General features: G+C 33.3%; 2 protein-coding genes across 3 annotated transcripts in view; one reads left to right on the top strand and one right to left on the bottom strand.

The window, feature by feature from the left end:
- The window catches only part of LOC126880538 (uncharacterized), a 391,874-nt gene that overhangs the window by 207,854 nt on the left and 156,447 nt on the right, over positions 1-27,573 (top strand). The window lies entirely within an intron of this gene.
- Positions 1-27,573, bottom strand: part of LOC126880537 (sphingolipid delta(4)-desaturase DES1) — a 99,171-nt gene that overhangs the window by 22,650 nt on the left and 48,948 nt on the right. For both annotated transcript variants that reach the window (XR_007696629.1, XM_050644460.1), the window contains exons 3-4: positions 20,619-20,758; positions 9,952-10,165 (exon numbers count right to left, since the gene is read on the bottom strand). Coding sequence is in view for 1 of the 2 variants with exons in the window: in XM_050644460.1 (XP_050500417.1) it covers positions 9,952-10,165; positions 20,619-20,758 (354 nt within the window). In the remaining variant the exon portion in view is untranslated. The remainder of the gene's footprint in view (positions 1-9,951; positions 10,166-20,618; positions 20,759-27,573) is intronic.

Raw genomic sequence — 27,573 nt, 5'->3', positions numbered from 1 at the left:
AGTGGGCTTCCTTTAAATCCAGATTTGACACACTAGTAGATTGTCGTGGTAGTTTGTCCGAGATTGACAAGTTGCAATATTTGCTATCCTCCCTTTCCGATGTCGCGCTAGACGTAGTTCGTGGTTTAGACGTTACTCCTGGTAGTTACAAGATTGCGATGCAGTCTTTGATTGAACGTTTTGACAATGCCAGGGTCACAGTGTACGGTCACGTAAAGGCAATATGTCATATCCCACCTATCCAAAAGGAGTCATATGACGCCATCAGATATTTGTTAGATACTTTAGTTCAAAGCCATAGATCTCTTAAAAATTTAAAGCGCCCAGTAGAGCATTGTGATGATTTTATTATCCAAATTATCCATGAAAAATTTCCTCGTTCAATGCAGAATGAATGGGACGCTACCTTGAAGGGTAATGAGTTTCCTACCTTTGAACAGTTGAGATCCTTTTTAGTGAAAAAATGTCAGCTCCTTGAGACCACTCCAACCCACACTCGTGACAATAGTACTAAAAATTGCAAGTCTTTAGCATGTATAAATTCCGATCCTCCCAGTGGGAAAATTAAATGTGCCGTATGCATGTCTCCTCATTTCACGCGTTTATGTCCTGATTTGTTGAAATTAAATCCAAAAGAAAGAGTTGCTTTAATTATAAGCAAGCGTGTTTGCCTAAATTGTTTTAATGCAGGACATTTTAGTAAAAACTGCAGAAAGTCAAAATGTACTATATGCAGTGGTCGACATAACACGGTACTGCACGTAGACAGAACTCCGCCGGTTAATTCGAACACGGTTAATTCCAATACGGCCAATAATGATGTGAATAGTACTACACCAACCCCCGTAAGTAATGTTTTATCCAGTCTTGGTGTACCAAATCAAAACATACTCCTCACCACTTGCATAGTCGGGCTAAGGGACCACACCGGTCAAATTCACGCTGCGCGCGGTCTCTTGGATTCCGGTTCTCAGGTAAACGTGGTCACTTCCAGATTAGCAAATCGCTTAAACTTATGTCGCCATCCTGCGAAGCTGTCCATACAGGGTGTTGGAGGTAAAGCTGTTACTGCTGCCCAAATCATCAGCGTTGAAGTTTCATCCTTTTCTGAAAATTTCTCTGCCTCCTTGAATTGTTATATATTAGATCACATCACAGATTGTATTCCTGCTAAACCAGTGGATCGCAGTGTATTCAATATTCCCGCTGAAATAAGGCTAGCAGATCCTCAATATAATTTATCCAATGAAATTGACTTATTGATAGGTGCTCAGTTATTTTGGAGATGCCTCAAACAAGATAGACTCGTTATCGACCCAAATTTATTACTTCAAAACAGTGTTTTTGGCTGGTTAATTAATGGTGCTGTGAACACTGAAATTTCCCAATCCCATTCTAAGTGTCACTTACTAAATTTATCTCAAGTAGAGAAATCCATATCCAGATTTTGGGAAATAGAACATTTCGTTAACGTAAGCCCTATCTTAGCCGTTGAAGACAAGATTGCTGAAAGTCATTTTTCCTCACATACTCATCGCGATGATTCCGGTCGGTTTGTAGTTGCGCTGCCCTTTGTCGAATCCCCCGAAAGGTTAGGAGATTCTCTTACTGGTTGTAAGAAGAGATTTCTGAATCTCGAAAACAAATTAGAGCGTAATCCGAGTCTTAAGTTGCACTATGACGAATTTATCCTGGAATATTTAAAACTTGGTCACATGTCCCTTTTATATGACATTTCGTGTGCGAGTGATTCTGGTTATTATATTCCACATCATGCTGTCTTGAAAGACGGTATTGAATCCAAAATCCGAGTTGTTTTTGATGCTTCGTTTAAAACCTCCAATGGTGTCAGTTTAAACGACATATTGTTGAAAGGTCCTGTAATCCAAGATAATCTATTTGTATTATTATTACGTTTTCGTTGCTACAAGTGGGCTGTGACCGTAGACATTCGCAAAATGTATCGACAATTTTTAATAAGAGAAGGCGACCGAGTTTTCCAAAATATTTTATATCGATTTAATACTGACCAACCAATCTCAGTATATCGATTGAATACCGTAACTTATGGTACCAAGCCCGCTTCATTTCTTGCCACAAGGTGCTTAAAGGTCTTGGGTGAATCTGTTCTTCATTCTGACGCTGATCTAGCTAGATTAGTCTGTAATGATTTCTATATGGATGATGCTTTAACCGGCTCTGATTCCGAAGAGGAATTAATCTCTTTGTGTAACCGTTTGGTAAGTTTATTCTCCACAGCTGGTTTAGAATTGAGTAAATGGTGTACCAATTCCACCAAATTTGGTGAAGCCATACCCTCCAGCGATCTAGCTACCGAAAAAATGTTGGATGCGTCGGAAAATGAATTACCGAAAGTCTTGGGGGTATATTGGTCGAATCGTGGTGATCATCTAAAATACCATTGTGACATAAATTCCAGATCTGCTCGTACAAAGCGATGCATGTTGGCCGAAATATCCCGACTGTTTGACCCTCTTGGGTTAATCGGCCCAGTCATTGTTCGTGCCAAGTTATTCATGCAGAAACTTTGGAAATCTAATTACTCATGGGATGAGGTATTGCCTGAAGATTTATTATCCGAATGGTCAGATCTAAGTCTAGATTGGTCTTCAGTAAGTGAAATCACGATCCCTCGATGCATATCTTGTTGCTCCAGTACCTATGATTTAAGGGGGTACTGTGACGCCAGTGAAAAGGCTTACGGTTGCTGCATTTATCTTGTTTCCTGTATCGGTGACGACGTCACTCATAGCCTTATATGCGGCAAATCGCGCGTAGCCCCACTTAAAACTATCTCCGTTCCCCGGTTAGAGCTCTGCGCGGCAGTACTGCTAGCTGACCTCATGAATGTAGTCTCTAACGCCTTACCCTTAAAAATATCGAGAAAACGTTATTTTTCGGACTCATCAGTCACACTTTCTTGGATTCGCTCTTGTCCAAGTCGTTGGAAAACTTTCGTTGCTCATAGAGTAAGCCATATTATTGATTTATCCAACCCAGATGATTGGTTTTTTGTTCCCGGTCGGTTGAATCCAGCAGATCTAATCTCTCGTGGATGCTCGGTTTCGATGTTACAGGATTCCGAAATTTGGTGGAACGGTCCCGATGAATTCCCCGATAATCCCGTCCAGATTCCGCAGGAATTACCTGAACTGCGGGTTCTAACCGTGGCTACCAAGTCAATAGATTCTTCTTTCATCGAGAGAATTTCAAACCTAGAGAAACTCATACGAGTAACTGCCTGGTGCTTAAGATTTTCTCACAACTGTCGTGTTAAACCTCCCCTATTCGGTATACTCTCTGTCCCAGAACTAAGAAGTGCTGAACTTACCTTAGTTAAGTTAGTTCAAGGTTGTGCATTCCAATCCGAAATGGATGACTTAATGAAATCCCGAGATCTATCAAAGAGTTCATCTTTATTATCCCTGAATCCGTTTGTCGACTCTGCGGGTATTTTACGCGTAGGAGGTCGTCTTGCTTTGTCTAATCTGACCGAATTCCAAAAACATCCTATATTGTTACCGAAAGGTCATTTTTCTGAGCTGATTATTCGCAGTGTTCATACTTTGAATGGTCATGTCGGTGCTCAAACCACCTTAGCTCTAGTGAGAAACCGTTTTTGGATATTGAACGGGCGTAGTTCTACTCGGAACGTATTAAGAAACTGTATCTCCTGTATCCGTTTTCGTCCTCGTTTCACATATCCTATAATGGGACAATTGCCGCTTGAACGTGTCAGTCTCACCAAACCCTTTACTAATATTGGTATCGACTTCTTTGGTCCCTTTAATGTAAAGGATTATCCTAAATCTAAGCGAATTTATAAAGTTTATGGCTGTGTCTTCGTTTGCTTAAGTACGAAGGCTGTACACTGTGAAGTGGTGGACAGTTTGTCCTCGGACTCGTTTTTAGCGGCCCTCGGAAGGTTTTCCTCTCGACGTGGGTTGCCCTCGTGTATATTCACTGATAATGCGACTAATTTTGTAGGTGCTCGCCGCATTTTGAATGAAGCCTACCGATTCCTATTAGATACTTTAACGCTTTTAAGGTCGGAAGTATCACGACTTCGTATAGACTGGCAGTTCATTCCTCCCCGAGCCCCCCATTTCGGCGGAATTTGGGAAGCCGCCGTAAAGGGCTTTAAAAATATTCTTAACAGAAAAACTGGTACTGCCAATTTGACATTTATGGAATTAACAAATATATTAATAGATGCTGAAGCTATCCTAAACTCCCGACCTTTGTGCTCCCTCTCCTCTGATCCTAATGACCTACAGTATTTGACCCCGGGTCATTTTCTTGCATTCACTGAGTTAAGGTCAGTACCTTGTACAAGCTATAATGAGCCAAAGGAATCGATCACCATTCGTTGGCGCCGAGTTCAAAGGCTGCAACATGAATTGTGGTCAACCTGGAGCAAACATTACCTGACTCAGCTACAAGTTCGTCCTAAATGGCGAACATCCAAAGGCCAACCTGTGGCCGTCGATGATTTAGTCTTGATCCATGAAGACAACGTACCGTCCCGATTATGGCATCTAGGCCGTATTAAAGCTGTCCATCCTGGAAGGGACGGCATAATTCGTGCTGCCACCGTCAAGGACTCCAGTGGCACCTTATTCAAAAGACCTGTGGTGAAGTTAAGTGTTTTGCCTCTTGGCGATAATAAGGTGTAAAGTGTTTCCAAGTGAGTCGCTTATAAAGGACTAATACTTACAAGCGTCTCTGAATGTACTTTTAATGATAATTTAATGTTAATTTTGATTTTTATTCAGGGGTATAAATCCAATTTAATTTTTTTCTAATTTTTGGCTAATGTGACAATTTTGCTGTATAATGCCCAAGTTTTTTGTATTTTATTGATATGCGCACATTGTTAGTTACGCTTTGTCTAGTTTTATTTTTTCTGAAAAATGTACGACATATCAACGTGGGGGCCATGTTTGCGCCATCCCGTGTAAAAGGGTAGAAATGTTTGTGTACGCAGCGAGCTGCTACTTGATTGATTGCAGAAATCATTACTATCGACCTGGGTAGGGATCTGCATGGTAGCATCGCGCGCAGGCGTGATATGGGAATGTAGACCTTAATAATATCCATTAGAAAATTGTATGTACTTGTAACCGCTAAAAATGTAACCAAGTTTGTGCTTAAAATAAATAGTGTTTGCATCCGGATTTTGGTAATAATACACCCTACCAGTGCACCCATCCTTGCGTCGACGAAGTTGTTCAAGGGAACCATCCATTTGACAGTCCACTGCCTCACCAATATCTATGAAGGACTTACTATTTTAATGAGAATTAACTACACTTAATTGATGATGAACGAGGGCAAAGATTGTTCAACTTCATACACCAGGAAAATTTATCCATGATAAATTCTTTTATCGATAAAAAACCTCAGTGTAAATGGACATGGATAAGCCTAAACGGCATATCCATGTCAGTGTCAAAAATGTGATAGATTATAACTATAATAGAACGAACAGAAGATAAATAATCAAAGACATCAAAGTACTCAACAAGTTTTCGGTAGGAAGCGATTAGAGATTAATCCTAGTAAAGATACGATTAAATGTCAAATTGGAAAGAACCAAGATGATCTTAAAAATACGAAAAAAGAACTGGATTCCCCCAGAAAACCTGCATGAAGGTACACTAATCAGACATATCCAAGACTTAAAGATATTGGAGCAAGCAAATAATGGCATAACGAAGACATTAAAAGAAACGGAAAGGGAGTGCTGCCCTACCGTCGTGACCCATAATGAAAAACTAAGGCAAAATACCAAAGAGCTAATAGGTAAAAGAGGTCAGGTGAAAAATATAACTCCAACTACACAACAATGAAGAAATTAAATAAAGATAACCACCGATTAATCCGTAAAGACATAAGAGAAAACAATATAAGAGAAATAATTTAAGAAAACAAAAGTGTGAAAGATTTGAGGCACAATATGAAAAACAAGGCAACAAAATAAGAAATAAAAATGGAAACATTACTACGGATAGAACCGAAATCTTCCAGGCTGTCGAATCCTTTTATCGCGAAATGTATGAGTGCACCAACGAGAGATGTGACAATCACAAACCAGGGATCAGGATTAATGTCCGAAATAACATCATACGAAGTCAAGACGACACTTTTATAAATGAAAAATAACAAATTCCCTGGCGATGACGGAGTAGTGATCGAGGCGATCAAACTAGGTGGAAATAAAATTATCCCGACTTTGGCGAAACTTTTTACCGAATGCATCTAGCAAGGAAAAACCCCTTCTCAATAATTGAACAATGCAGTCATTGTTTTATTATACACGAGAGGATACAAACCGATCTACAAAACTATCGAGACTGAATGATAAGTTAGACTTCTATCAGCCTAGAGAACAAGCTGGATTTAGATTGGAATACAGCACTAACGACCACTTACTAGTGATAAAGAACCTGATACAGAAGTCTGCAAAATACAGCAAACCCATGGTATAAAGTCGACCATGCAACAAACCACGGGCACTGATATTCGTGGACGACTAGAAAGCATTTGAGAGGACATGAAATTGGGTTGGGCAGCGATTGGTAAATTAAACTATCTATTTAAATCGGACCTACCCTCTTCTTTAAGTGCCATCTCCGCGACGGAGGTCGGCAATCATCATAGCTATTCGGATCTTAGAGGCGGCTGCTCTGAAAAGTTCATTTGATGTACATCCGTACCATTCTCTCAGATTGCGCAGCCACGATATTCTGCGTCTCCCTATGCTTCTTTTTGCATAATCCTGCATAATCAATTGGAGCAATTTGTATCTCTCTCCACGTGTAATATGTCCGAGATATTCTAATTTTCTTGTTTTGATGGTATTTAAGATTTCCATTTCTTTATTCATCTTTCTCAGAACCTCTTTGTTTGTGACGTGTTCTGTCCACGATATTTTCAGAATTCTTGTGTACATCCACAGCTCAAATGGTTCTAGTTTTTTCATTGATGCGGTATACAAGGTCAAAGCTTCCATTCCATAAAACAAAGTCGAGAAAACGTAGCACTTAGCCAACCTAACTCTTATAGACGGAGAGGCAGCGATGAAAAATCTCTTTGAATTTACTAAAGCTAAATTTTTCATAGTTGATTACTGTGATTGTGTAGAGAAACATACTGCGGTCGGTCAAGCGAAACGTAGAACAGGGGTACTGAGAGGGCATCAAAGTTGCTTTCCTACGAAGGTAATTAAATCCATTTGCTAAGGCTGAAAATCAGTACACACATTCTAAATTGAATATAAATAAAAGTTATTATAGTCGGTCAGCTTTATGACGGGACAGAGCCGGTCGGTCGGCCTTAACGAATGTACAGGGTTATTCACTATATTTTGACCCCCTTGTAAACTGCTTTATTTACAGAATTGGAAAAAAATGTAAAATACAAGTTATTCGATTTTTTAATTATGATTTTTTGACATATATATCGTACTAGTGACGTCATCCATCTGGGCGTGATGACGTAATCGACTATTTTTTTAAATGAGAATAGGGGTCGTGTACTAGCTCATTTGAAAGGTTATGCAATTCTCTATGCAGTACTATAAACATTAAGATCATTATTTATGCAGGGTGTCCAAAAAAATTTTTTTGAATTATTAATTAAACAATTAATTTAATTAAAAAAATTTTTTTTGGACACCCTGTATAATTAATCATGTTTATGTTTATATTACTGAATAGGGAATTGAATAACCTTTCAAATGAGCTAGCACTCGACCCCTATTCCCATTTAAAAAATTAGTAGATTACGTCATCACGCCCAGATGGATGACGTCACTAGTACGATATATAATGTCAAAAAATCATAATTAAAAAATCGAATAACTTTTGTTATTTTACATTTTTTTCTAATTCTGTAAATAAAGCAGTTTACAAGGGGGTCAAAATATAGTGAATAATCCTGTACATTCATTGGGGCCGACCGACCGGCTCTGTCCCGTCATACAGCTGACAGACTATAATAACTTTTATTTATATTCAATTTAGAATGTGTATACTGATTTTCAGCCTTAGCAAATGGATTTAATTACCAGGACACGTCACCAGATTATCAGACAATCGTTGGATAAAACGTATTGTCGAGTGGAGGCCAATACAAGCAGAACTTAAAGCAGAGAGCGCCTAACAACCAGATGGACTGACGGCTGCAACGTGTTAGCAATAACTGCATGGAAGGCATGGAAGCCTCACAAGACAGTGACAGATAGTAAGAACTAAGGGAGACATGTTCAGCAGTGGACGCGTTCAGGCTGATAATTTGATGATGATGAACCACTCTTATAGACTGGGCTGTATCGTCGCCCCTGCTAGCGAAATTATTCCGATTAGATTTTTTCGCACAAACTTACTCAAAAAGAGGTCCTTATAACATATCCACAGGGTGCCATGCGGTGCCGTGGTCGAAAATTTGTTAAAACAAATTCACAAAAATAATTTTTTCCTTTCGAACAAATTTTTATAGATCACTTGGGTCATTCTGAGTAAAAAAGGTCTCTTGTCATTTTTCACTAAAATTGATTGTTGTCGAGTTAACGCGATTTAAAATTTAAAAATGCGAAAATGGCCATTTTTAAGGCTTAATAACTCGATTAAAAATTATTATTATGAAAGACAAAACGTGACGAAATCAAAGTTTAAAACCCCTCCTTCAAGGTCCTGAAGAAATTTTTGTCATTATTTTATTACAAAGCTTTTGTTTTTAATTTTTAACAATTAGCGCTATAGTCCAGTCTGTATCGTCGTCCACGTTAGCGAAATTATTTCAATTAGATTTTTTTGCAAAAACTTACTCAAAAAGAGGTCTTTATAACAAATCCATATGGTTCCGGGCGGTACCTTACCTTGGTCGAAAAATTGTTTAAACAATTTTTTTAAACAAATTCACAAAAATAATTTTTTCCTTTCGAACAATTTTTTTTAGATAATTTGGGTCATTCTGAGCAAAAAAGATCTCTTGTGATTTTTCTCTAAAATTGATTGTTGTCGAGTTATATGGCCATTTTCGCATTTTTCAAATCTTAAATCGCGTATAACTCGACAATAATCAATCTTAGAGAAAAATAACAAGGGACCATTTTTACTCAGAATGACACAAGTTATCTAAAAAAAATTGGTTCAAAGTGAAAAAATTATTTTTGTGAATTTGTTTAAAAAAAATTGTTTAAACAATTTTTCGACCACGGCACCGCCCGGCACCCTGTATATATGTTATAAGGACCTCTTTTTGAGTAAGTTTGTGCAAAAAAAATCGAATCGGAATAATTTCACTAACGGGGGCGACACGATACATCCTGGACTATAGCGCTAATTGTTAATAATTAAAAATAACAGCTTTGTAATAAAATAATGACAAAAATCTCTTCAGGACCTTGAAAAAGGGGTTTGAAACTTGATTTGGTCACTTTTTGAATTTCATTGAATCAATTTTCAAATTTTTAATCGCATATAACTCGACAACAATCAATTTTAGAAAAAAATGACAAGAGAACTTTTTTGCTCAGAATGACACAAATTATCTAAAAAAAATTGTACGAAATGAAAAAATTTATTTTGTGAATTTGTTTAAAAAAAATTGTTTAAACAATTTTTCGACCACGGCACCGCCCGGCACCCTGTGGATATGTTCTAAGAACCTTTTTTTGAGTGAGTTTGTGCAAGAAAATCGAATCGGAATAATAGGCGACGATACAGCCCGATCTATTAATTGAAAATCCATTTCTTTTAATAAAAAACTCCTTTAAATGTTTTTGTCCGCTAACGATTCTGTAGGCAAAGTTTATGATTCATATCATAAGTCAATATTTAATTATCAAAAATGTTGTAACCGTATTATGTAGGCAAACATTAATTAAAAAAATTATATAAAACATTTATTACATTTTTATCTTACCGAAAAAATAAACAACGAGAGCATCGAAGGCGAGTTGAATTACCAGGTTTACGAATTCCAAAAGCGTGGGCGGCTTCGGATAAACTACGAGTGGGCGGAAAGAGTAGAAAAACGGTTGCAGTATCACCCAAATGAATTTTCCAAAGGTCGTGCAAAATAGTTTGGCCTCTATGTACGTTGGGATGTCCGTATCTTTCTGTTCGTCACCTTGATACTACAAAATAAAGTCAATTTAAATAAAGCATCTCAAAAAAGTTGCCTTTTGGATAAAATATTGCAATAAGTTACGGCTAGTGTATAAATATAAGCTAATAACACGTTTTCTGATATAATTTCAACTTGTATTTATAAATTACTAGTGATTTTACCGGAATGGGACGTTTCGATGCCGCCGGTTCATCGCCAGTCCATTTCATCGCCGTCATATCTCGCATTTCCTAGAATTCCTAATTAATACTAAAAATAACTAATAATTGTAACTGTCGAAAATTCGGAAATATATCAGATAGCGATTAATTGACTGGCGATGAATCGGCCGGCATCGGCATCGAACTGGCGGCATCGAAACGGCGGCGATGAAACGTCCTAGACCCGATTTTACCTGTCGCCATGTGACAGAATCCAATTAATTGCCATCTGCAGGCCCCGGGCTATAAATGCGCAGACTGGGCATTTGCCCAGGGCGCCAAATAAAAGAGATAATAAAAATAAATTAGAGAAACAAATTACCCATTACAACTTTTTTAAAGTGTTTAAAAAAAGGTTTATTTTTGTTTTTTAAAAAAACTTGTATTAAAAGTAAGTGAGTTACGCTCAAAATATTGTTGGCCCCTTTTATTTTTTGGTAAAAAGTTTTTTCAAAAATGTGCACATTGAACCAATGAAACTTATACATCATAAAAAATACATAAGTAAAGTAACTTGTGAAGCGGTAACGATTAATTTAATTTGGGATACTAATTAGGGGGTGATTTTCGCGATTTTTTTACCAAAAAATAAAAAGGACCAACATTATTTTGAGCGTAACTCACTTACTTTTAATGCTAGAAGTTTTTTTGAAAAACAGAATGAAACCTTTTTTTAAAAAACACTTTAAAAGAGTTATAATGAGTTTTCCGTGAAAAGTGCTTCTTTTTTTGGTTATTTCACATTGAAATATTCGATTTGGAATTTGACGAATAAGAACCTACTTTTCATTGGCTACGCTACAACTCTGGTTCTACTGGGTCTACAGACTTCATGCATACACCATTTTTTTCACTTTCTTATAAGCTATATTTTTGCTAGGAATATTTTTTCGATAAAATACTTCCTTTTTGAGTTATTTGCGAAAAACCGTCCAAAAACATGTTTCTTTTTGTTAAAAATGAACATACTCACTCGTAAATAACTCGAAAAGTATTGACTTAATGAAAAAACTGTATAGAACAAAAGTTGCTTAGCATAAGCCATTTTATCCAATTACGGACTTATTTTGAATGTATATTTTTTCATCTCCGAGAAAATATTCTTCACCCCGTATTTCCCAATTATTGGAAAATGGAGGGGATGTAGAATTGTAAACTTTTTCTTATACAGGGTGAGTCATGAGGAACTGTACATACTCCTACCTCGTATAGGGGCTCCTATGGGGAATAACAAATGACCATTAAAAAGTGTCTGCTCCCATTGTTTAATAATATACAGGGCGAGTTTCGCATTTTGACAGAAATTTGTATTCGTCATAATTTTTGAACGGTCAGATCGATGTGACTCTTATTTTGGCCAATCGTTACACTATTACCACCTAATCAACTAATTTATTCAAACTAGAAAAAAATCAGGTCCGGCTTTAAAAAAATTAGTTCGTTTGGGTCTTAGAAAAAATTTCACCCTGTATACGCTTTTTGAAAACTCTAATATGAATTTTACAAATTAGACAAATAGGCAATTAAAATGGCATATTTATTTTTTTCCGCACACGATTACTTAATTTTTAAAAAAAAAATCAAGTTTCACTAGGAATTAAAAGTTTGGTAAAGTGAACCATAGATTTAAAAAAAATAACTTTTATTACAAAAATTAATTTTTTTGCACAAATAAGTAATTTATGTTACCATCCAATCAACTGATTTATTCAAACTAGAGAAAAATCAGATCCGGATTTAAAAAATTAGTTCGTTTTGGTCTTAGAAAAAATTTCACCCTGTATACGCTTTTTGAAAACTCTAATATGAATTTTACAAATAAGACAAATAGGCAATTAAAATGGCATATTTATTTTTTTCCGCACACGATTGCTTAATTTTTTATAAAAAAATCAAATTTCACTAGGAATTAAAAGTTTGGTAAAGTGAACCATATATTAAAAAAAAATAACTTTTATTACAAAAATTAATTTTTTTGCACAAATAAGTAATTTATATTACCATCCAATCAACTGATTTATTCAAACTAGAGAAAAATCAGGTCCGGATTTAAAAAATTAGTTCGTTTTGGTCTTAGAAAAAATTTCACCCTGTATACGCTTTTTGAAAACTCTAATATGAATTTTACAAATAAGACAAATAGGCAATTAAAATGGCATATTTATTTTTTTCCCCACACGATTACTTAACTTTTTATTAAAAAATCAAATTTGTCAACATCGGAATTTTAACCTAAATATGAAAAAAAATGAACTCTCGGTTTAACTCGCTACAACTCTGTTCCATTTTAATATTTTTTTTCTGAAATTTTTACAGCACATACCTCTTACCATTGTGAAGACTATGAAAATTGTTGTAGACTTTCAGTCTTCTTCTTGTAAAAGTGCAAACTTGTAAATCGCAAAAATTAGGTGGAAAAATTTAAAATTTATCAATTTGATCACGTCTATGTTAAACTATAGAGTCCAAAAGAAGTGTTATGGGAAGTTTTAGATCTAGACGTGTTATAGAAAAAAAAATGGTAAAACTTTTAATTTTAAGAAAAACGTTGTTTTTGTAAATTAATTTTTGTAAAAAAAGTTAATTTTTTTAAATCTATGCAAAAACTTTGCCAAACTTTTTATGCATAGTCAAATTTGATTTTTTTAATAAAAAAATAAGTGATCGTGTGGGGAAAAAATAAATAAGCCATTTTAATTGCCTATTTGTTTTATTTGTAAAATTCATATTAGAGTTTGCAAAAAACGTATACAAGGTGAAATTTTTTCTAAGACCCAAACAAACTAATTTTTTTAAATCCGGGCCTGATTTTTTTCTAATTTGAATAAATCAGTTGATTGGATGATAACATAAATTAAATATTTGTTCAAAAGAAATTAATTTTTGTAATAAAAGTTACTTTTTTTTTTAAATCTATGGTTCACTTTACCAAACTTTTAATTATTCATAGTCAAATTTGATTTTTTTTATAAAAAATTAAGTAATCTTGTGGGGAAAAAAATAAATATGCCATTTTAATTGCCTATTTGTCTAATTTGTAAAAATCATATTAGAGTTTTCAAAAAGCGTATACAGGGTGAAATTTTTTTTAAGACCAAAACGAACTTATTTTTTAAATTCGGGCCTGATTTTTTTCTTGTTTGAATAAATCAGTTGATTGGTGGTAACATAAATTAAATATTTGTTAAAAAAAATTAATTTTGGTAATAAAAGTTAATTTTGTTAAATCTATGGTTCACTTTACCAAACTTTTAATTCATAATCAAATTTGATTTTTTTATAAAAAATTAAGCAATCGTGTGCGGAAAAAAATAAATATGTTATTTTAATTGCCTATTTGTCTGATTTGTAAAATTCATATTAGAGTTTTCAAAAAGCTTATACAGGGTGAAATTTTTTCTAAGACCCAAACGAACTAATTTTTTTAAAGCGGGACCTGATTTTTTTCTAGTTTGAGTAAATCAGTTGATTAGGTGGCAATAGTGTAACGATTGACCAAAATAAGAGACACATCGATCTGACCGTTCAAAAATTATGACGAATACAAATTTCTGTCAAAATGCGAAACTCGCCCTGTATATTATTAAACAATGGGAGCAGACACTTTTTAATGGTCATTTGTTATTCCCCATAGGGGCCTCTAAACGAGGTAGGAGTATGTACAGTTCCTCATGACTCACCCTGTATAATAATAGATAATTTTAACTACCTATTCCCAAATTTTCATACTTCCTTTATTTTTTTGGAGGTTTTCGGAAAATTGTGTGTTCTTTGATCGGGCTATATACCAGTTTGTTGAGATTGGAGTTTGATACACTTTTTAAAGGAAAGGAAAGAAGGTTTACTATGGAAAATAAAAGAAAACACTATAAGTGTTGTTTAGTCCCATTTTGTAAAAGTACAAGTTTAAAACAGTTCAAACGATCAAACGTATTTTCTACTGAGGTTTATAATGTCTAATTTAAAATTATATACAATGTTGTTTACTTTGTTGGTGCAGAATGTAAACATATAACCATATGACGTCACGACGCGTTTTGGGCTGGCTGCTTTAATTTGAATTTAGAATCATCTTTAGGGGCCAAACGGAACACAAAAACAACTTTTTTATCTTTGATAAATGTTTTAAATTTTGTTCTGTTGTGATTTATAACATTTTTTCTAATTTAAAATTTTATGCAAGTTCCCTATTCTAACAACGCCTCGCATAGCATAAAGTTATCTGAACCATTTACGTGCAAAAATGTGTATACAGCTGTGACATTCTAACGTGCTATGTACTAAGAGTATAAGTCATAAAAAAGATTTTTCGGGATTCTTCTATATTTTGAATTATACAATTAATAAGGTATTACCAAAGTAGAAAGTAAAATAGTCAATTACTAATTTATTAATCATATTTCGTCATCATTTTGATATTTAGTTGTAAGTTATTTCATCAGTGGTAAAAAATACTTTGAAAAGCCCTAATAAAAAAATTTCATTTTTGACTTATACTCTTAATACAGAGCACTCTAGCATTAAAATGAACATGTCTGGTTTTGACGATAATAACGATATGAATATAATAACGATAAGATTTTTATTTAGTTAGGTAAACGAAGGTGAATACCTTCGGCTTCTTGAAAACCATTGTGGTACGCGTATACATTATTATTTCTCAAACACTTATCTTTATGTTCATTCCTACTTGTTAAAAATAATGAAACTAACAGCTGTAAAAAGATAAAAAAAACTATTTCTGTGTATTACTAAAAACTATAATACTAAAACTATAATAAATCAAACTATAAAAGTTAAAACTATAATAAATCAAACAAGATTTTATAATTCAACCTGGGATTTTGTCTATGATTTTCAAAGCAAATATTAAATTTTTATCTAGACAAATAAATACCCACCAGCTGCAAATATTTATTAGCGAAAGCGTATACAAACCTACCTTTCTACTCTCATGTATAATCCAAAGTCTTATTTATAAAAATCATTGTCTAAAATTCAACTGTCTTTGTCTTTGAATAGATTGATAACTTGTATTATTCCCATTGTGTCTTTTTTGGTTATTAAATTATAACTATGTATATTGTCACGACAGTCCTGCTACGCCCCTGATCGAAACTTCGCAGTGTTCGGAGAAGCGGTTCTGAAGAAATTTATTAGAATAACTGCTTAAATATATTTGTGCGGTTAAATAAATAAACGTTATAATGTGTTTTAATGTTAGCGTTAGAAGAATTTAAATAAATTAAATTATCATTATTAGTATGGTATAACTAGACCCAAACCCAGACATCCAAAGTGAAAGTTATCCTCCAACACCAAATTGTTCTATATGGTCCACATGGGCGGAGGTAAATTCACCAACCTCACCAACCAGTAAAAACATAATTCGACAGGTATTTTCCTCACCAAATTCAAAGGTTCCTATTAATCCGGTAGGTATTTTCCTCACCAACTAACTCAGGTAATAAAATAAAAATATAGGTTTAATTTAAGAATGTCTATTATGAAAGCATCCGAAATCCAAATACAAGACATTAATTTCCTTACATTATAATAATAGTTTATAATATAGATAATATGCAAGACGTATAAATTATTATTTAATATTTACTATAATAAGACAGACACTTTACAAAATTCATTCTAGTCATTTGATTAGACTGATATCTTATTAATAAATTTACTACATTTTTCAATTTCAGTTTAACTTGTTTATCTTTGATAGGTTTTGCAATATGCAAACTTTAAATTTTAACATACGTAACTACCTGAAATTCTTCAATTTTTCCAAAGAAAATATATATGGATGGATGCGTATTACAAAACGATAAATTAAAATGCGAATGAAAAGATTCGTAATACGAACAACAGAAGAATTTGCCTCTGTCCACAAATATGGCGAGAATATGGCATTTCGTCTATATAAGTTTCAACTAAATAATCAACATATCTATCTTAAATTTCATTTCCTGGTTTGCATGACATTAAATCAAACACAAAACAATCTGATACGTCTTCTGGTTTTATATGTAAGGCCAAAAGTATGTTTGAGCCACTTGCCTCTTTCAGAATCATTTTTATATTCTGATATTCGCTTAGTTAAATTTACAACCATGTATTTTAGTGTTCGGACACATTTCAATGATTGTATACAGCTATATATATATATACTTTTCAAAATCTTCAAAAATTTTACTAGCATTAAACTCAATTTTGAGTGCTTTAAAAATTTCTGATTTTAACAAATAAAAAATATTGTTGTAAATTTCTGTTTTTTTGTTTGTCAGTAAACAGGTATAATAAAGAAATATAATGCCCATTAATTAGCCCATGAATAATGAATAATTGCAATGTGCCATCCATATAATAAAATTCAATGTGGCTAAAAGTCTTATATTTGTTTCACAACTAAATACAATTATCCTACTTTTGACACAGTTTATAAAGAGACAATTTTCCCTCTTGGTTGTTTTTTGAGCACACCCCGTCACAAATTCTTGAACTTCATCAATATTGGAAGGAAGTCGACCAGGCATCATTTTTCGTCGATAATTATATATTTTTTCTTATGTAATTGACAACAATCGTAGTAATTGTATCAGACAAATTAGCTGCAAGTGCTTGGCGTATAATTTTTGCTGGTTTTTCAATTCTCTTCTGCTTTACGTTTACAATAGTTAGAAACAATTTTTCGATCTAACTTCTGACAATCTGGTTCATAATTATGTTGTCGGCTACCTCTAGATATTGTAAAAGTTGCACCAATAGTAGAAAATTTCGCATTACAAGTTGTTTTATCCTCCAGAACACTTCTTCACTTTTTAAAACTTTCACTTTATAAAAAATAAAATTTTCAAATACCAATACCGCGTAAGGTTTACCGCGATCACTTTCTATTAAACTTGCCATTTTTGTCAAAATTCCAATTGTGACTAAAAATAAAATACTATAATTAATTAATTAATTATTATAATTATAAGTACCTACTGTAATTTAATAGTAGATAAATAATTCAATTGAATGCCTTTTAGTAAAATCTACCTGAAATAACCATTTTGGTCTTGGTGAGGAAAATACCTGTGGGATTATGACATACCCTTATATAAACGCAGGCAAAAGATTATTTTGGTGAGGAAATTACACCCGCCGGTCCACATAATGTTGAGAACAAAAAGTCACACCATTTTGAGCGTCGGGTTTGGGGGGAGAGAGGGGGGTAGAAATCGGTGTAAATTCGTAGTTTTTTTTAGGTGTTTCGTCAATATTTCTAAAACTATGCGGTTTAGCATGAACAAGCTTCTATACAAAAATGTTCTACATTAAATTTGAAATAAAAAAGGCCCTATGCATAATCCTTCTAAAATGAACGGTTCCAAAGTTACGGAGGTAGTATAGTATAATTGGTCCAAAAAAAGCCTAACCCAAACATCCAAAGTAAAAGTTTTCCTAAAACACATACTTCCTAACACACACATACCTAAAACAAACTTCCTAAAGTTGTTCTATATGGTCCACATATTGTACAGTAAAAAGTTAAACCATTTTGAGCAGTGGTGCTCAGACTTATACTGTGTGGGATCTACCACATAAACTGAAAGCGTCCAGCGATCGACTGCTAGTAAAAAACAACAGTTTTGAAAATAAAAAAACTTTGTTGCATATTTCTATTTGATAAAAAGTTGTAACTGCAGAGAGTTGTAATTAAAGTCATGTTTTTCATCCTTATTTTATTTGGATGTTGATGCACGGCACTGCATAATATTCACAAGATTTTCATATGATGGTACGGAATTACCGAGGGCCAGAAGCAAGCATGATGAAATATGTTCGTCAATTAGCCGATTATGATACTTTGATTTCACTACCTTCATTTGGGAAAATGCAGACTCACACAAGTACGTTGATCCAAAGAATACTATGAGCTTCAGAGCTATTTGCGTCAAAGATGGATATTTGTTATACGGTATGAAAGACCAAAATTTCTTATCAGCCTCTCTGGAGTTAAGGTGTATATAAGTATCCGAAATTATTCTCAGTGCCTCATTTTGGACGGAAATGATCTCCATGTTGAAAGTAATTAATATATCAGTGGCAATTTTTTCCACGTCTTCACAAGAAAATGGATTAGACATGAATGTTACAATATCTGTCAATTTCTTAAAATCAGCCAAGCGTCTTTCAAACTCGCCATAAACTACTTGCATCTCCGTATCATAATAAATATAATTCAAATGGGCGGTAAACCTTTTTTCAACGATAGAAAGTTGTTTAAATCCTTTCTGTTCATTTGATTAATCAATAATAACAATTTGTTGACAAATGAATGTACTGCTCTCATCATATCGATAATTATTATTTTTACCCTGTAGGTCCAAATTAAGGAGGTTCAAATGATTTGCTAAATCTGATAAGAAAGCCAGATCACTGAGCTTTTCGTTTTGAAGTAAATTTTCCCCTCGTTCTTCTAGAAAAGAAAATATTTCGGGACTAATTATTTCAACCACCTCACATATGTATGCAGAAGTAAATAATTAGTGTCCACATCTTTTTTATTTGTACTTTTTCCGTGAATCCCGATCGTCTTCAAAAACTTTGGCGATCGACCGGTCGATCGCGATCGACTCTTTGACCATCGCTGATTTTGAGCGTCCGATTTGTGGGGGAGATGGGGGAGAAGTCGATACATTAGTCGTTTTTTTACGTTTTTCGTCAATATTTCTAAAACTATGCTTTAGCGTAAACAATGTTCTATACAAAAATGTTCTACATAAAATTTAACTCAAAAAAGTCCCATACATAATTGTTATAAAATCAACGGTTCCAGAGTAACGGAGTGTGTTTTTCGATACTTTTTATATTTTTTGGGCAATTTATAATATTTACTGATGAAAGAAATTTTCTTTAACAGGACTGTGTTTTGTAAATGAAATTTGCTTTTTCAGTGGCCGATGGTAGGTTAGTGATAAGCCCTTGAAGAAACGTCAACCTCGCCACCCAAAATCATCATCAATTGCCCAAATAATATAAAAGGTATCGAAAACCTCCACTTTTCACCCTCCGTAACTCTGGAACCGTTGATTTTATAACAACTATGTACCTTTTTTGTTATAAATTTTATGTAGAACATTTTTGCATAGAACATTGTTTACGCTAAAGCATAGTTTTAAAAATATTGACGAAAAACGTAAAAAATCTACTAATTTATCGACTTCTCCCCCATCTTCCCCACAAACCGAACGCTCAAAATGGTTTAACTTTTTACTGAACAATATGTGGACCATATAGAACAATTTGGTGTTAAAAGAAAACTTTTACTTTGGATGTCTGGGTTAGGCCTTTTTTTGGACCAATTATACTATACTACCTCCGTAACTTTGGAACCGTTCATTTTAGAAGGATTATGCATAGGACGTTTTTTATTTCAAATTTAATGTAGAACATTTTTGTATAGAAGGTTGTTCATGCTAAACCGCATAGTTTTAGAAATATTGACGAAAAACGTAAAAAACTACCAATTTACCAATTTCTACCTCCTCTCCCTCCAAACCCGACGCTCAAAATGGTGTGACTTTTTCCTGAACATTATGTGGACCATATAGAACAATTTGGTGGTGGAGGATAACTTTCACTTTGGATGTCTGGGTTATGGCATTATTTGGAACAATTGTATCATACTATATTATTATAATGTATAAAATCTTTTTTTTTTTTAATTTTAAGTGTTGCTAATCATTTGTTTTTGCTAGCTTAGAAAATATATTTTATGTCCCGTTATTTTTTATTGTTATTTGTATACTTCCTGTAAGTCAGTATAAGCACGAAGCACGTTTAGAAAATAAAAGCATCATTTATATTTATTTAAGAAACACATGATAAATCCTTTTTCAATAATAAATATTTGGTTTTATCTGTCTTGCTCAAAATTTAAGTAGCTCATTTAAGAACATTAACTTTAAGTCCACTTTTAAACACATAATGATAGACTGAAATAATATATTATAATGTATATACAGTCGGAAAAATGAAAGAATACCCATGGACGAACATATAAAACACGCTGTATTTTCCTGTCACCGTATCACAAAGAAAATTGTCCAGTGCAAGTACATGTAACAATAATTATTACATGTACTCGCTGGCCAATTTTTTGTGTGACACGGTGACAGGAAAATACAGCGTGTTTTATATGTTCGTCCATGGGTATTCTTTCATTTTTCCTACTGTATGTACCTATAATAATTTATGTAAAAAACTTACTCTGTGGTGTTCCAAGTGGTATTTCTTAAAGCTTATAGTAATCGGTAATCCTATTGGCAAATTGGCAAAAAATCCAAATAATTTGTTGTGCAACGGCCGTGCGTGTCCAAACGCCAAATTGTGGGAAATTTCATGTATAGCTGTAACAAAAAAAAAAAAGGATATTAAAGAATTTCTAAATATATAAACGAGTAAAAATCCCGATCAATTTCTTTCTAAGGCACTTTTTGTTCCTCGTCTTTCGAAGAAGATTTTTCGCTACACGGTAGCACCCCTACCACCATCACCATCACATGGAGAATCAAGATGAGTAAACACATTATTTGTTGCCAAATTACATTGTTTCTCTTATATTAGACCAGGGCGCATCTGTAAAAATATTAGTACATTTGGACGTTGAGAGGTGACTCAAATTTTTTTGCAGAAATTGCTTGAAAATAAATCAAATAATAATATTTGAGTTATCCTCCCTCTCAAAAAGGTCCGGAACATTGTTTAAATAATCAAAATGTCAAAAAATTAAGGAAAAATTCGATTTTTTTCTTCGTTTTTTGATTCTAACTTTAAAAGTATTCATTTACGAGAAAAGTTGAATTGACGTAAAAGTTGCGTAATTAAATTTCCTACAATACAGAATTGGCTGCAAATTTAAAGATTAGTCACCCTTGTTGCAAAATAGCAATAATTGCGAAAAAACCATACAAAAACAAGTATTGGCATTTTACGTTTTTGAACCATTTATGCTACACTAAGGACCTTCATATTTCATGATGAAAAACTTTATGAAACAGTAAAACAATACTGTAAATTTCATTAAGATCGGTTTAAAAGATTTTGCAAAATAAATTTTGCAATCCAGCTTTCGCAAAAAGAATTCATTTTTTCAAAACATTACAGGACTGAAAATAAAGGAGATATCAAGTTGACATTTTTTTTGCATATAGAAGTGTACTGTACCTTTCATTTGCAATTTGCAAAATTAAAATCGATTAACTACAATGGCGTCAGGAATTTTTTTAAATAAACATTAATTATTGCTGCTACGCGCAGGACAGCGGATAGTTTGCTCTAATTGGGCATTCCAACGACCTTTGATAATGATTGATACATTTTAATTTTTATTACATTTCGATGTAAATAAATAAATTTGTTTATTGCAAAATAAGAACAAATACTCTATCCTTTGAACTAACACTTTTTTTAGCAAAAACTTTCTTTGTTCATATATTTTATCTTAGAGAATAAAAGTTTATTATTTTTAAACATATGCAATTGTTTAAACAATGTTTCACAAACAATAATAAAATTAGTTTGATTTTTGTGGAATTAAAATATTAAAATACAACAAAATATAGGGTAAGAAAATAATTTTTTTAGATAAAGATTGGAAGAAATTTTTTTGGAAATCAACTTGTGTGAATCGAACACCGCTGTCCTGCGCGTAGCACCAAAAATTAATGTTAATTTAAAAAATTTTCTGACGCCGTGGTATTTAATCGATTTTAATTTTGCAAATTGCAAATGAAAGTTATTTTCAGTCCTGCAACATTTAAAAAAAATTAATTTTTTTTGCAAAAGCTGGATTGCAAAATTTATTTTGCAAAATCTATTAAACGGATCTTAATGAAATTTACAATGTTGTTTTACTATATCATACAGTTTTTCTGGTTAAAAGACGAAGGTCCTAAGTGTAGCATAAATGGTTGAAAAACGTAAAATGCGAATACTTGTTTTTGTATGTTTTTTTTCGCAATTATTGCTATTTTGCAACAAGGGTGACTATTTTTTAAATTTTTAACCAATTCTATATTGCAGGAAATTTAATTACGCAACTTTTATGTCAGTACAACTTTTCTCGGAAATGAATTATTTTAAAATTATAATCAAAAAACCAATAAAAAAATTGAATTTTTCCTTCATATTTTGACATTTTGATTATTTAAACAATGTTCCGGACCATTTTGAGTGGGAGGATAACTCAAATATTATTATTTGAGTTATTTTCAAGCAATTTCTGCAAAAAAAATTGAGTCACCTCTCAACGTCCATCTCAAAACAGATGCGCCCTGGACTATATATCAAGTACGTTTACTTTTGTTGCTAATTCATATTGTTTGTGCTGAACTATACTCAATCTTGCGCCGCGTGTTGGACAATTTAACCTCTGAGCACATTTTACTTTCGTTTCAATGTTATTAACTTTATAGTGTATTTATATCTTTATCGTTAATTATTATTAGCAAGCTTTTATTAATAGTTTCATTGATTTCATTATTAATTTTACGACTTATTTGCCTGTATTAATATATTTATCTATATACAGTAGGTAAATCGTTCAGCTGGACATAGGGAACATACATTGTATATATTTAGATACACAAATACATACATTGTATTATATTGAGATAATTGTGGCAACTGAGCTCTCTCGATGACAATATGTTTGTTAGCATTAAGGGGTATTAACCTCAAAATTGACAACTCATTTCGACTGACACAATTTTGGCCTAAAGGAATTGGAAAACTGTTTAGTCTTGAAATCAGTTTTTAAATTAAAAAATAGTTTAAAAATTAAAGTAAAATTATCAACTCAGTAATCATAAACTTTGTTTTTGATTTATTTATGGACAGCCTTGCTTCAAAACTCACTCATTCTATTCGTTCTAACAACTCTATTGCACCAAAAACTCGTACTCGAACAGAAGCTCCAACTAACACAGGTTAGCGCAGTTGCCACAATTATCTCAATGTATATTCCCTATGTCCAACTGAACGATTTACGTACTGTATATATTTTTTTGTAGTGTGTAGTGTGAATCACCTTTATAACGTTGTTTACGTACAAAGTATTTTATTGCTGTACATTAGTACTTTATGCAAGAATCAGCAGTGAAACGAATTACTCAGCTACATATTCCGATTTTTCTTTTTGTACATGCACATGTCCATATATTTTTTCTCCACCGACTGACTCAAGCACATAAGTCATACACGTATATTTCACATTGATTTTAAGTAGCGTACTTTTTCAACCTTTCAATTCCTATAAATCTTTAGACGTTATAAAGAACATAAGTTGACTTGTGAAAAAGTACAACTGATATAATCAGCTTTGCTGATTTATAAGCATGACTTAAGTTGTTAGGTACGTCAAGTATTTGACGTTATGGTCTTACTTGTTTAAGAATATACAGATATTTAACTTTAGGTACCTACTTAAAACATGGCTAAGAGAGAAGCAATATTCAATGAATATTGGCTAATGGGTACATACAAAAAAAGGTTATCTTACATGCCATCATCAATAGAGATTGAAGAAAAAGCTCGAAATAGACCCTGAAAACAGAAATTTCGTATGAAGACGTATAAATATTTTGTTGTAATAGATGGACTGCGTTAAGCTATTTCTAGGGGGTGGAAATGAAGAAACAGTCTTCAGTAGGTGGTACAAAAATTAATGATATGCGTGGAACAACTGTGCCTAAAAATAAAATATCCGATGATATAAGGAAGGAAATAAAAAATCATATTTTGTCTCTTCCGTCGTAAAAAAGAGTACATCAAAGAAGTATTTGCCTTACCTCCTAACAATCATCAAAATATATCAACTATTTGTCTATCAAACCTCCTTCAATAAAAACTTATAGCCAAGAATATAACAAATTAGGATAGTGTTTCAAAAACCCCGCGTTGATACATGCTACACTTGTGATAGGTTTAAAATACAAATTCAACTTTGTCAAGATGAGCAAACCAAAACTGAAATAACTTCGCAACATGATAATCATAAAATGACAGCAGATCAAGCTTACGTGTACCGTACAAGTGTATACCTACATGTGATTTACAACAGTGTTTACCGACTCCATCATTGACTTCTTATGTAGCTTTTTATAAACGTCAGTTGTGGACGTTCAATTTGGCCATACATGACAATAAGACCGGAAGAGCTGTATGGTATGTGTGGTATGAATCTACTTCTGCTAGAGGAGCGAATCAGATTGCATCTTGTCTCTTTAAACATCTTCAGACAAATCTACCTAATAACACAAGAAGTGTAATATTTTACTCCGACACCTGTGGTCAGAATAGAAATTCTTACGTGGGTTCTATGTTTACGTGGGCTGTACATAACTTACAGTTAGAGAGAATCGACCATCAATTTGTGGTTCCAGGACATAGCCATTTAGAAGTTGAACAGTTCATGGGATAATAGAAAAGAAGAAAAAGAAAACAGAAATCCAAATATATCATCCTCATGACTGGAGTCAACTTATTAGGCCAGCAGTAACAAATTTCAAGTTGTGGAAATACTGACTTTTTGGACTTTGGTATTAAGAAATAAAGATGTAGATGGAAAGCAGTTTAAATGGTTGGACAAAAGGTGGCTCCGCTATGATACGGAATTTGGAATGGTATCCTAAAAAGACACCTTACAAATGGAATCATAATTTCACAAGATGCATCCTTTATGGGTCGCCCCCTAAATCTCAACTGTCATCAACACGCCTAACTTCACGCGCAACTTTGATACATCATTGATTCAATATCTATAATATTCTAAATATTTATTTTTCTTAATATTATGATAGTTCTTAATATTATGACTGTGAATATGATAGGTCGTATCCAACTTGGTGCCTACGCTTTTTGGATATATCAAAGTTGCGCGTGAAGTGCAGGCGTGTTGATGACATCCTTTATACCTTGTAACATTCCAGTTATATCACTATTGCCTTTACCTATATCAAAAGAAAAAAAGATGACTGAGTTTCTCTACTAACATTAATACCAAATTAATGTTTCCCATAAATTTTATATAGATTTGCCTAGTAAGGAAAATGTAGCTAATATGGATTGATGGAAGAAAATATTGCATTGTAACAAACTAAAATACCTAGTTGTGCTGTTAGAAATAAGTCATATTATATGCTTGTGTTCTTTTTAACATAAGTCAGGAAATAGCTTTTTGTATAACAAGGGAGGAAAGTGCTACTTTTCCTCCCGAGAATGAAGTTTACTGCCCGGCGCGTAGCGGAGGGCAGTGATCATTCAAGGGAGGAAAAGGCACTTTACTCCCATGTTATACATATGGTTTTTCCACCTTCCTCAAATAACAAGTCATTTTTTCATTTTTACTTAATTTATTTATGTAACTAACCAACAAAATTTATTAAAACTAAAACTAACAAGTAGGTACAATATAACTGTCAATAATAAGTCAAATTATTATTGTAAACATTGTTAAATCAGAATAACAATTTACTGTTTTTTACCATTCTGCAAAATACAGAGTGTTTTTAAATAAACGTTAAAATGTATAGATACTTATGTAATAGAAAATAGATATTGTACAGGGCGTCAATAAGTTATATTTCATGAATGAAATACCATGACGTCACTTTTATTTTTCCTCCCTAGGGAGGAAAAGTACAACTTTGCTCCCTACAATCAGGTCCGGAAAGTATACTTTCGGTAGAGGTAGGTGGAAAAACAATTTTCCATACTTTTTTATAGAGTCATACTTAGCTACTGGTAAATATGTTATATATACACACTCTCATAAAATGCAATAAATGTTTTTAAAAAATATTGAATTTTTTTATACAGTTTCAATAGTTTGTTTTGTTTTTTTATACCTGTTATACGATTAATTTATTCACAACTTGTGAAATCGATTCTGCCAATAGGGCTTTTGATCGATTGTCATTTGTTTCGAGCTTCTGTCATATGTTGTATAATCTGTGTATAATATTAATATACACGGATTATACGACATATGACAGAAGCTCGAAACAAATGACTGTGAATGAAAAGCCCTATAGTTTTGTTCTTATTGTTCAAAGACTTTGTCGCTTGTATAATCACCTTTAGTAATACTTATTCTCGACTGTAAATAAATATTTGTTTTGTATCTTTGGTCACGTTGCTTATTTAAACTTTGTAGACATTAATGGGTTAGAATTAAACGTATTTATGATTTCACTTGTTTTCTCTATTTCTGCTTTTATTTCACTAACCAAGAAGACTATAGTCTGCTTGATTATCATCTTGTATTTCGCAAACTCAATTCGAAAGGGAGAAACCAGCGTGTTCTATGCTGAACATTCATATACATACTCCCTTTCTGATGTCTGCGTTGAAACAGTCTCAAATTTACTGTATAAATATAACTAAGTACGCCCTAGTATTATTTTTTTGGCTCCATCCTGAATACCAAAGTTATTCGAGTTTTCGATCTAGTTTACATTTGTAATACTTTCGCTACGCCTTGTATATTGAATAGTTGTTTACAATACTGAGAAAAACGGTACTGTCTTTGTGCAGAGTATGGCGTTATTCACTTCTCACGGGTTTGGATGTTTGTTTCGTTGTTCGTACAATTCTCTGAAATTTGGTGCACGAAAGTACCCCAAATTGTTTATATCCTACAAAATTGTAAACGGAATATTTTTCAAGAAACCCTGCAGTGTTGTAGCTTGCAAGATAAAAGGTTTTTATGGCAGTTGTAGACTAGAGTCTTAAGGTTTATGGCGTTCTCAGACACAAATTTATTGAAGGTTGTGTTGGGACAGGAAGGCTTAATCTGGATAAGCCGATGTTTTTAGTAGAACCATTAAATATTGAGTTCGCAAAAACTAACTGTAATAGTGTGAGTCATCGCATTTCGTGAAAACTTAGGGATCTTGTTATTGAGAAGATAACGAGTCCGTATTGGTAGAAAGCAAAAATCATGACATTTATGGGATGTCCTGAGTAAGTTTTCTTGCCACCTGATTGGTAGAGAAATGTTTGGTATGGTCGCTATTGGTCAAAGTAGGAGGTAACTTCTTTTTTTTTTTGGGAGAAGGAACCCAAGTTTAGAAGGATCGAGTTAGCGGTCCCAAGGTCAGTTCCACCAGGGCCACCATCGAGTTAAGTTTAGTTTTGGTTCATTTAGGGCCATCCTCATGGG

The sequence above is a fragment of the Diabrotica virgifera genome, chromosome 2 (assembly GCF_917563875.1).
Source record: "Diabrotica virgifera virgifera chromosome 2, PGI_DIABVI_V3a".
Taxonomy (NCBI): Eukaryota; Metazoa; Arthropoda; class Insecta; order Coleoptera; family Chrysomelidae; genus Diabrotica; species Diabrotica virgifera.
Note: the sequence above shows the minus strand (reverse complement) of the source record. Positions and strands in the feature narration are given on the sequence as shown.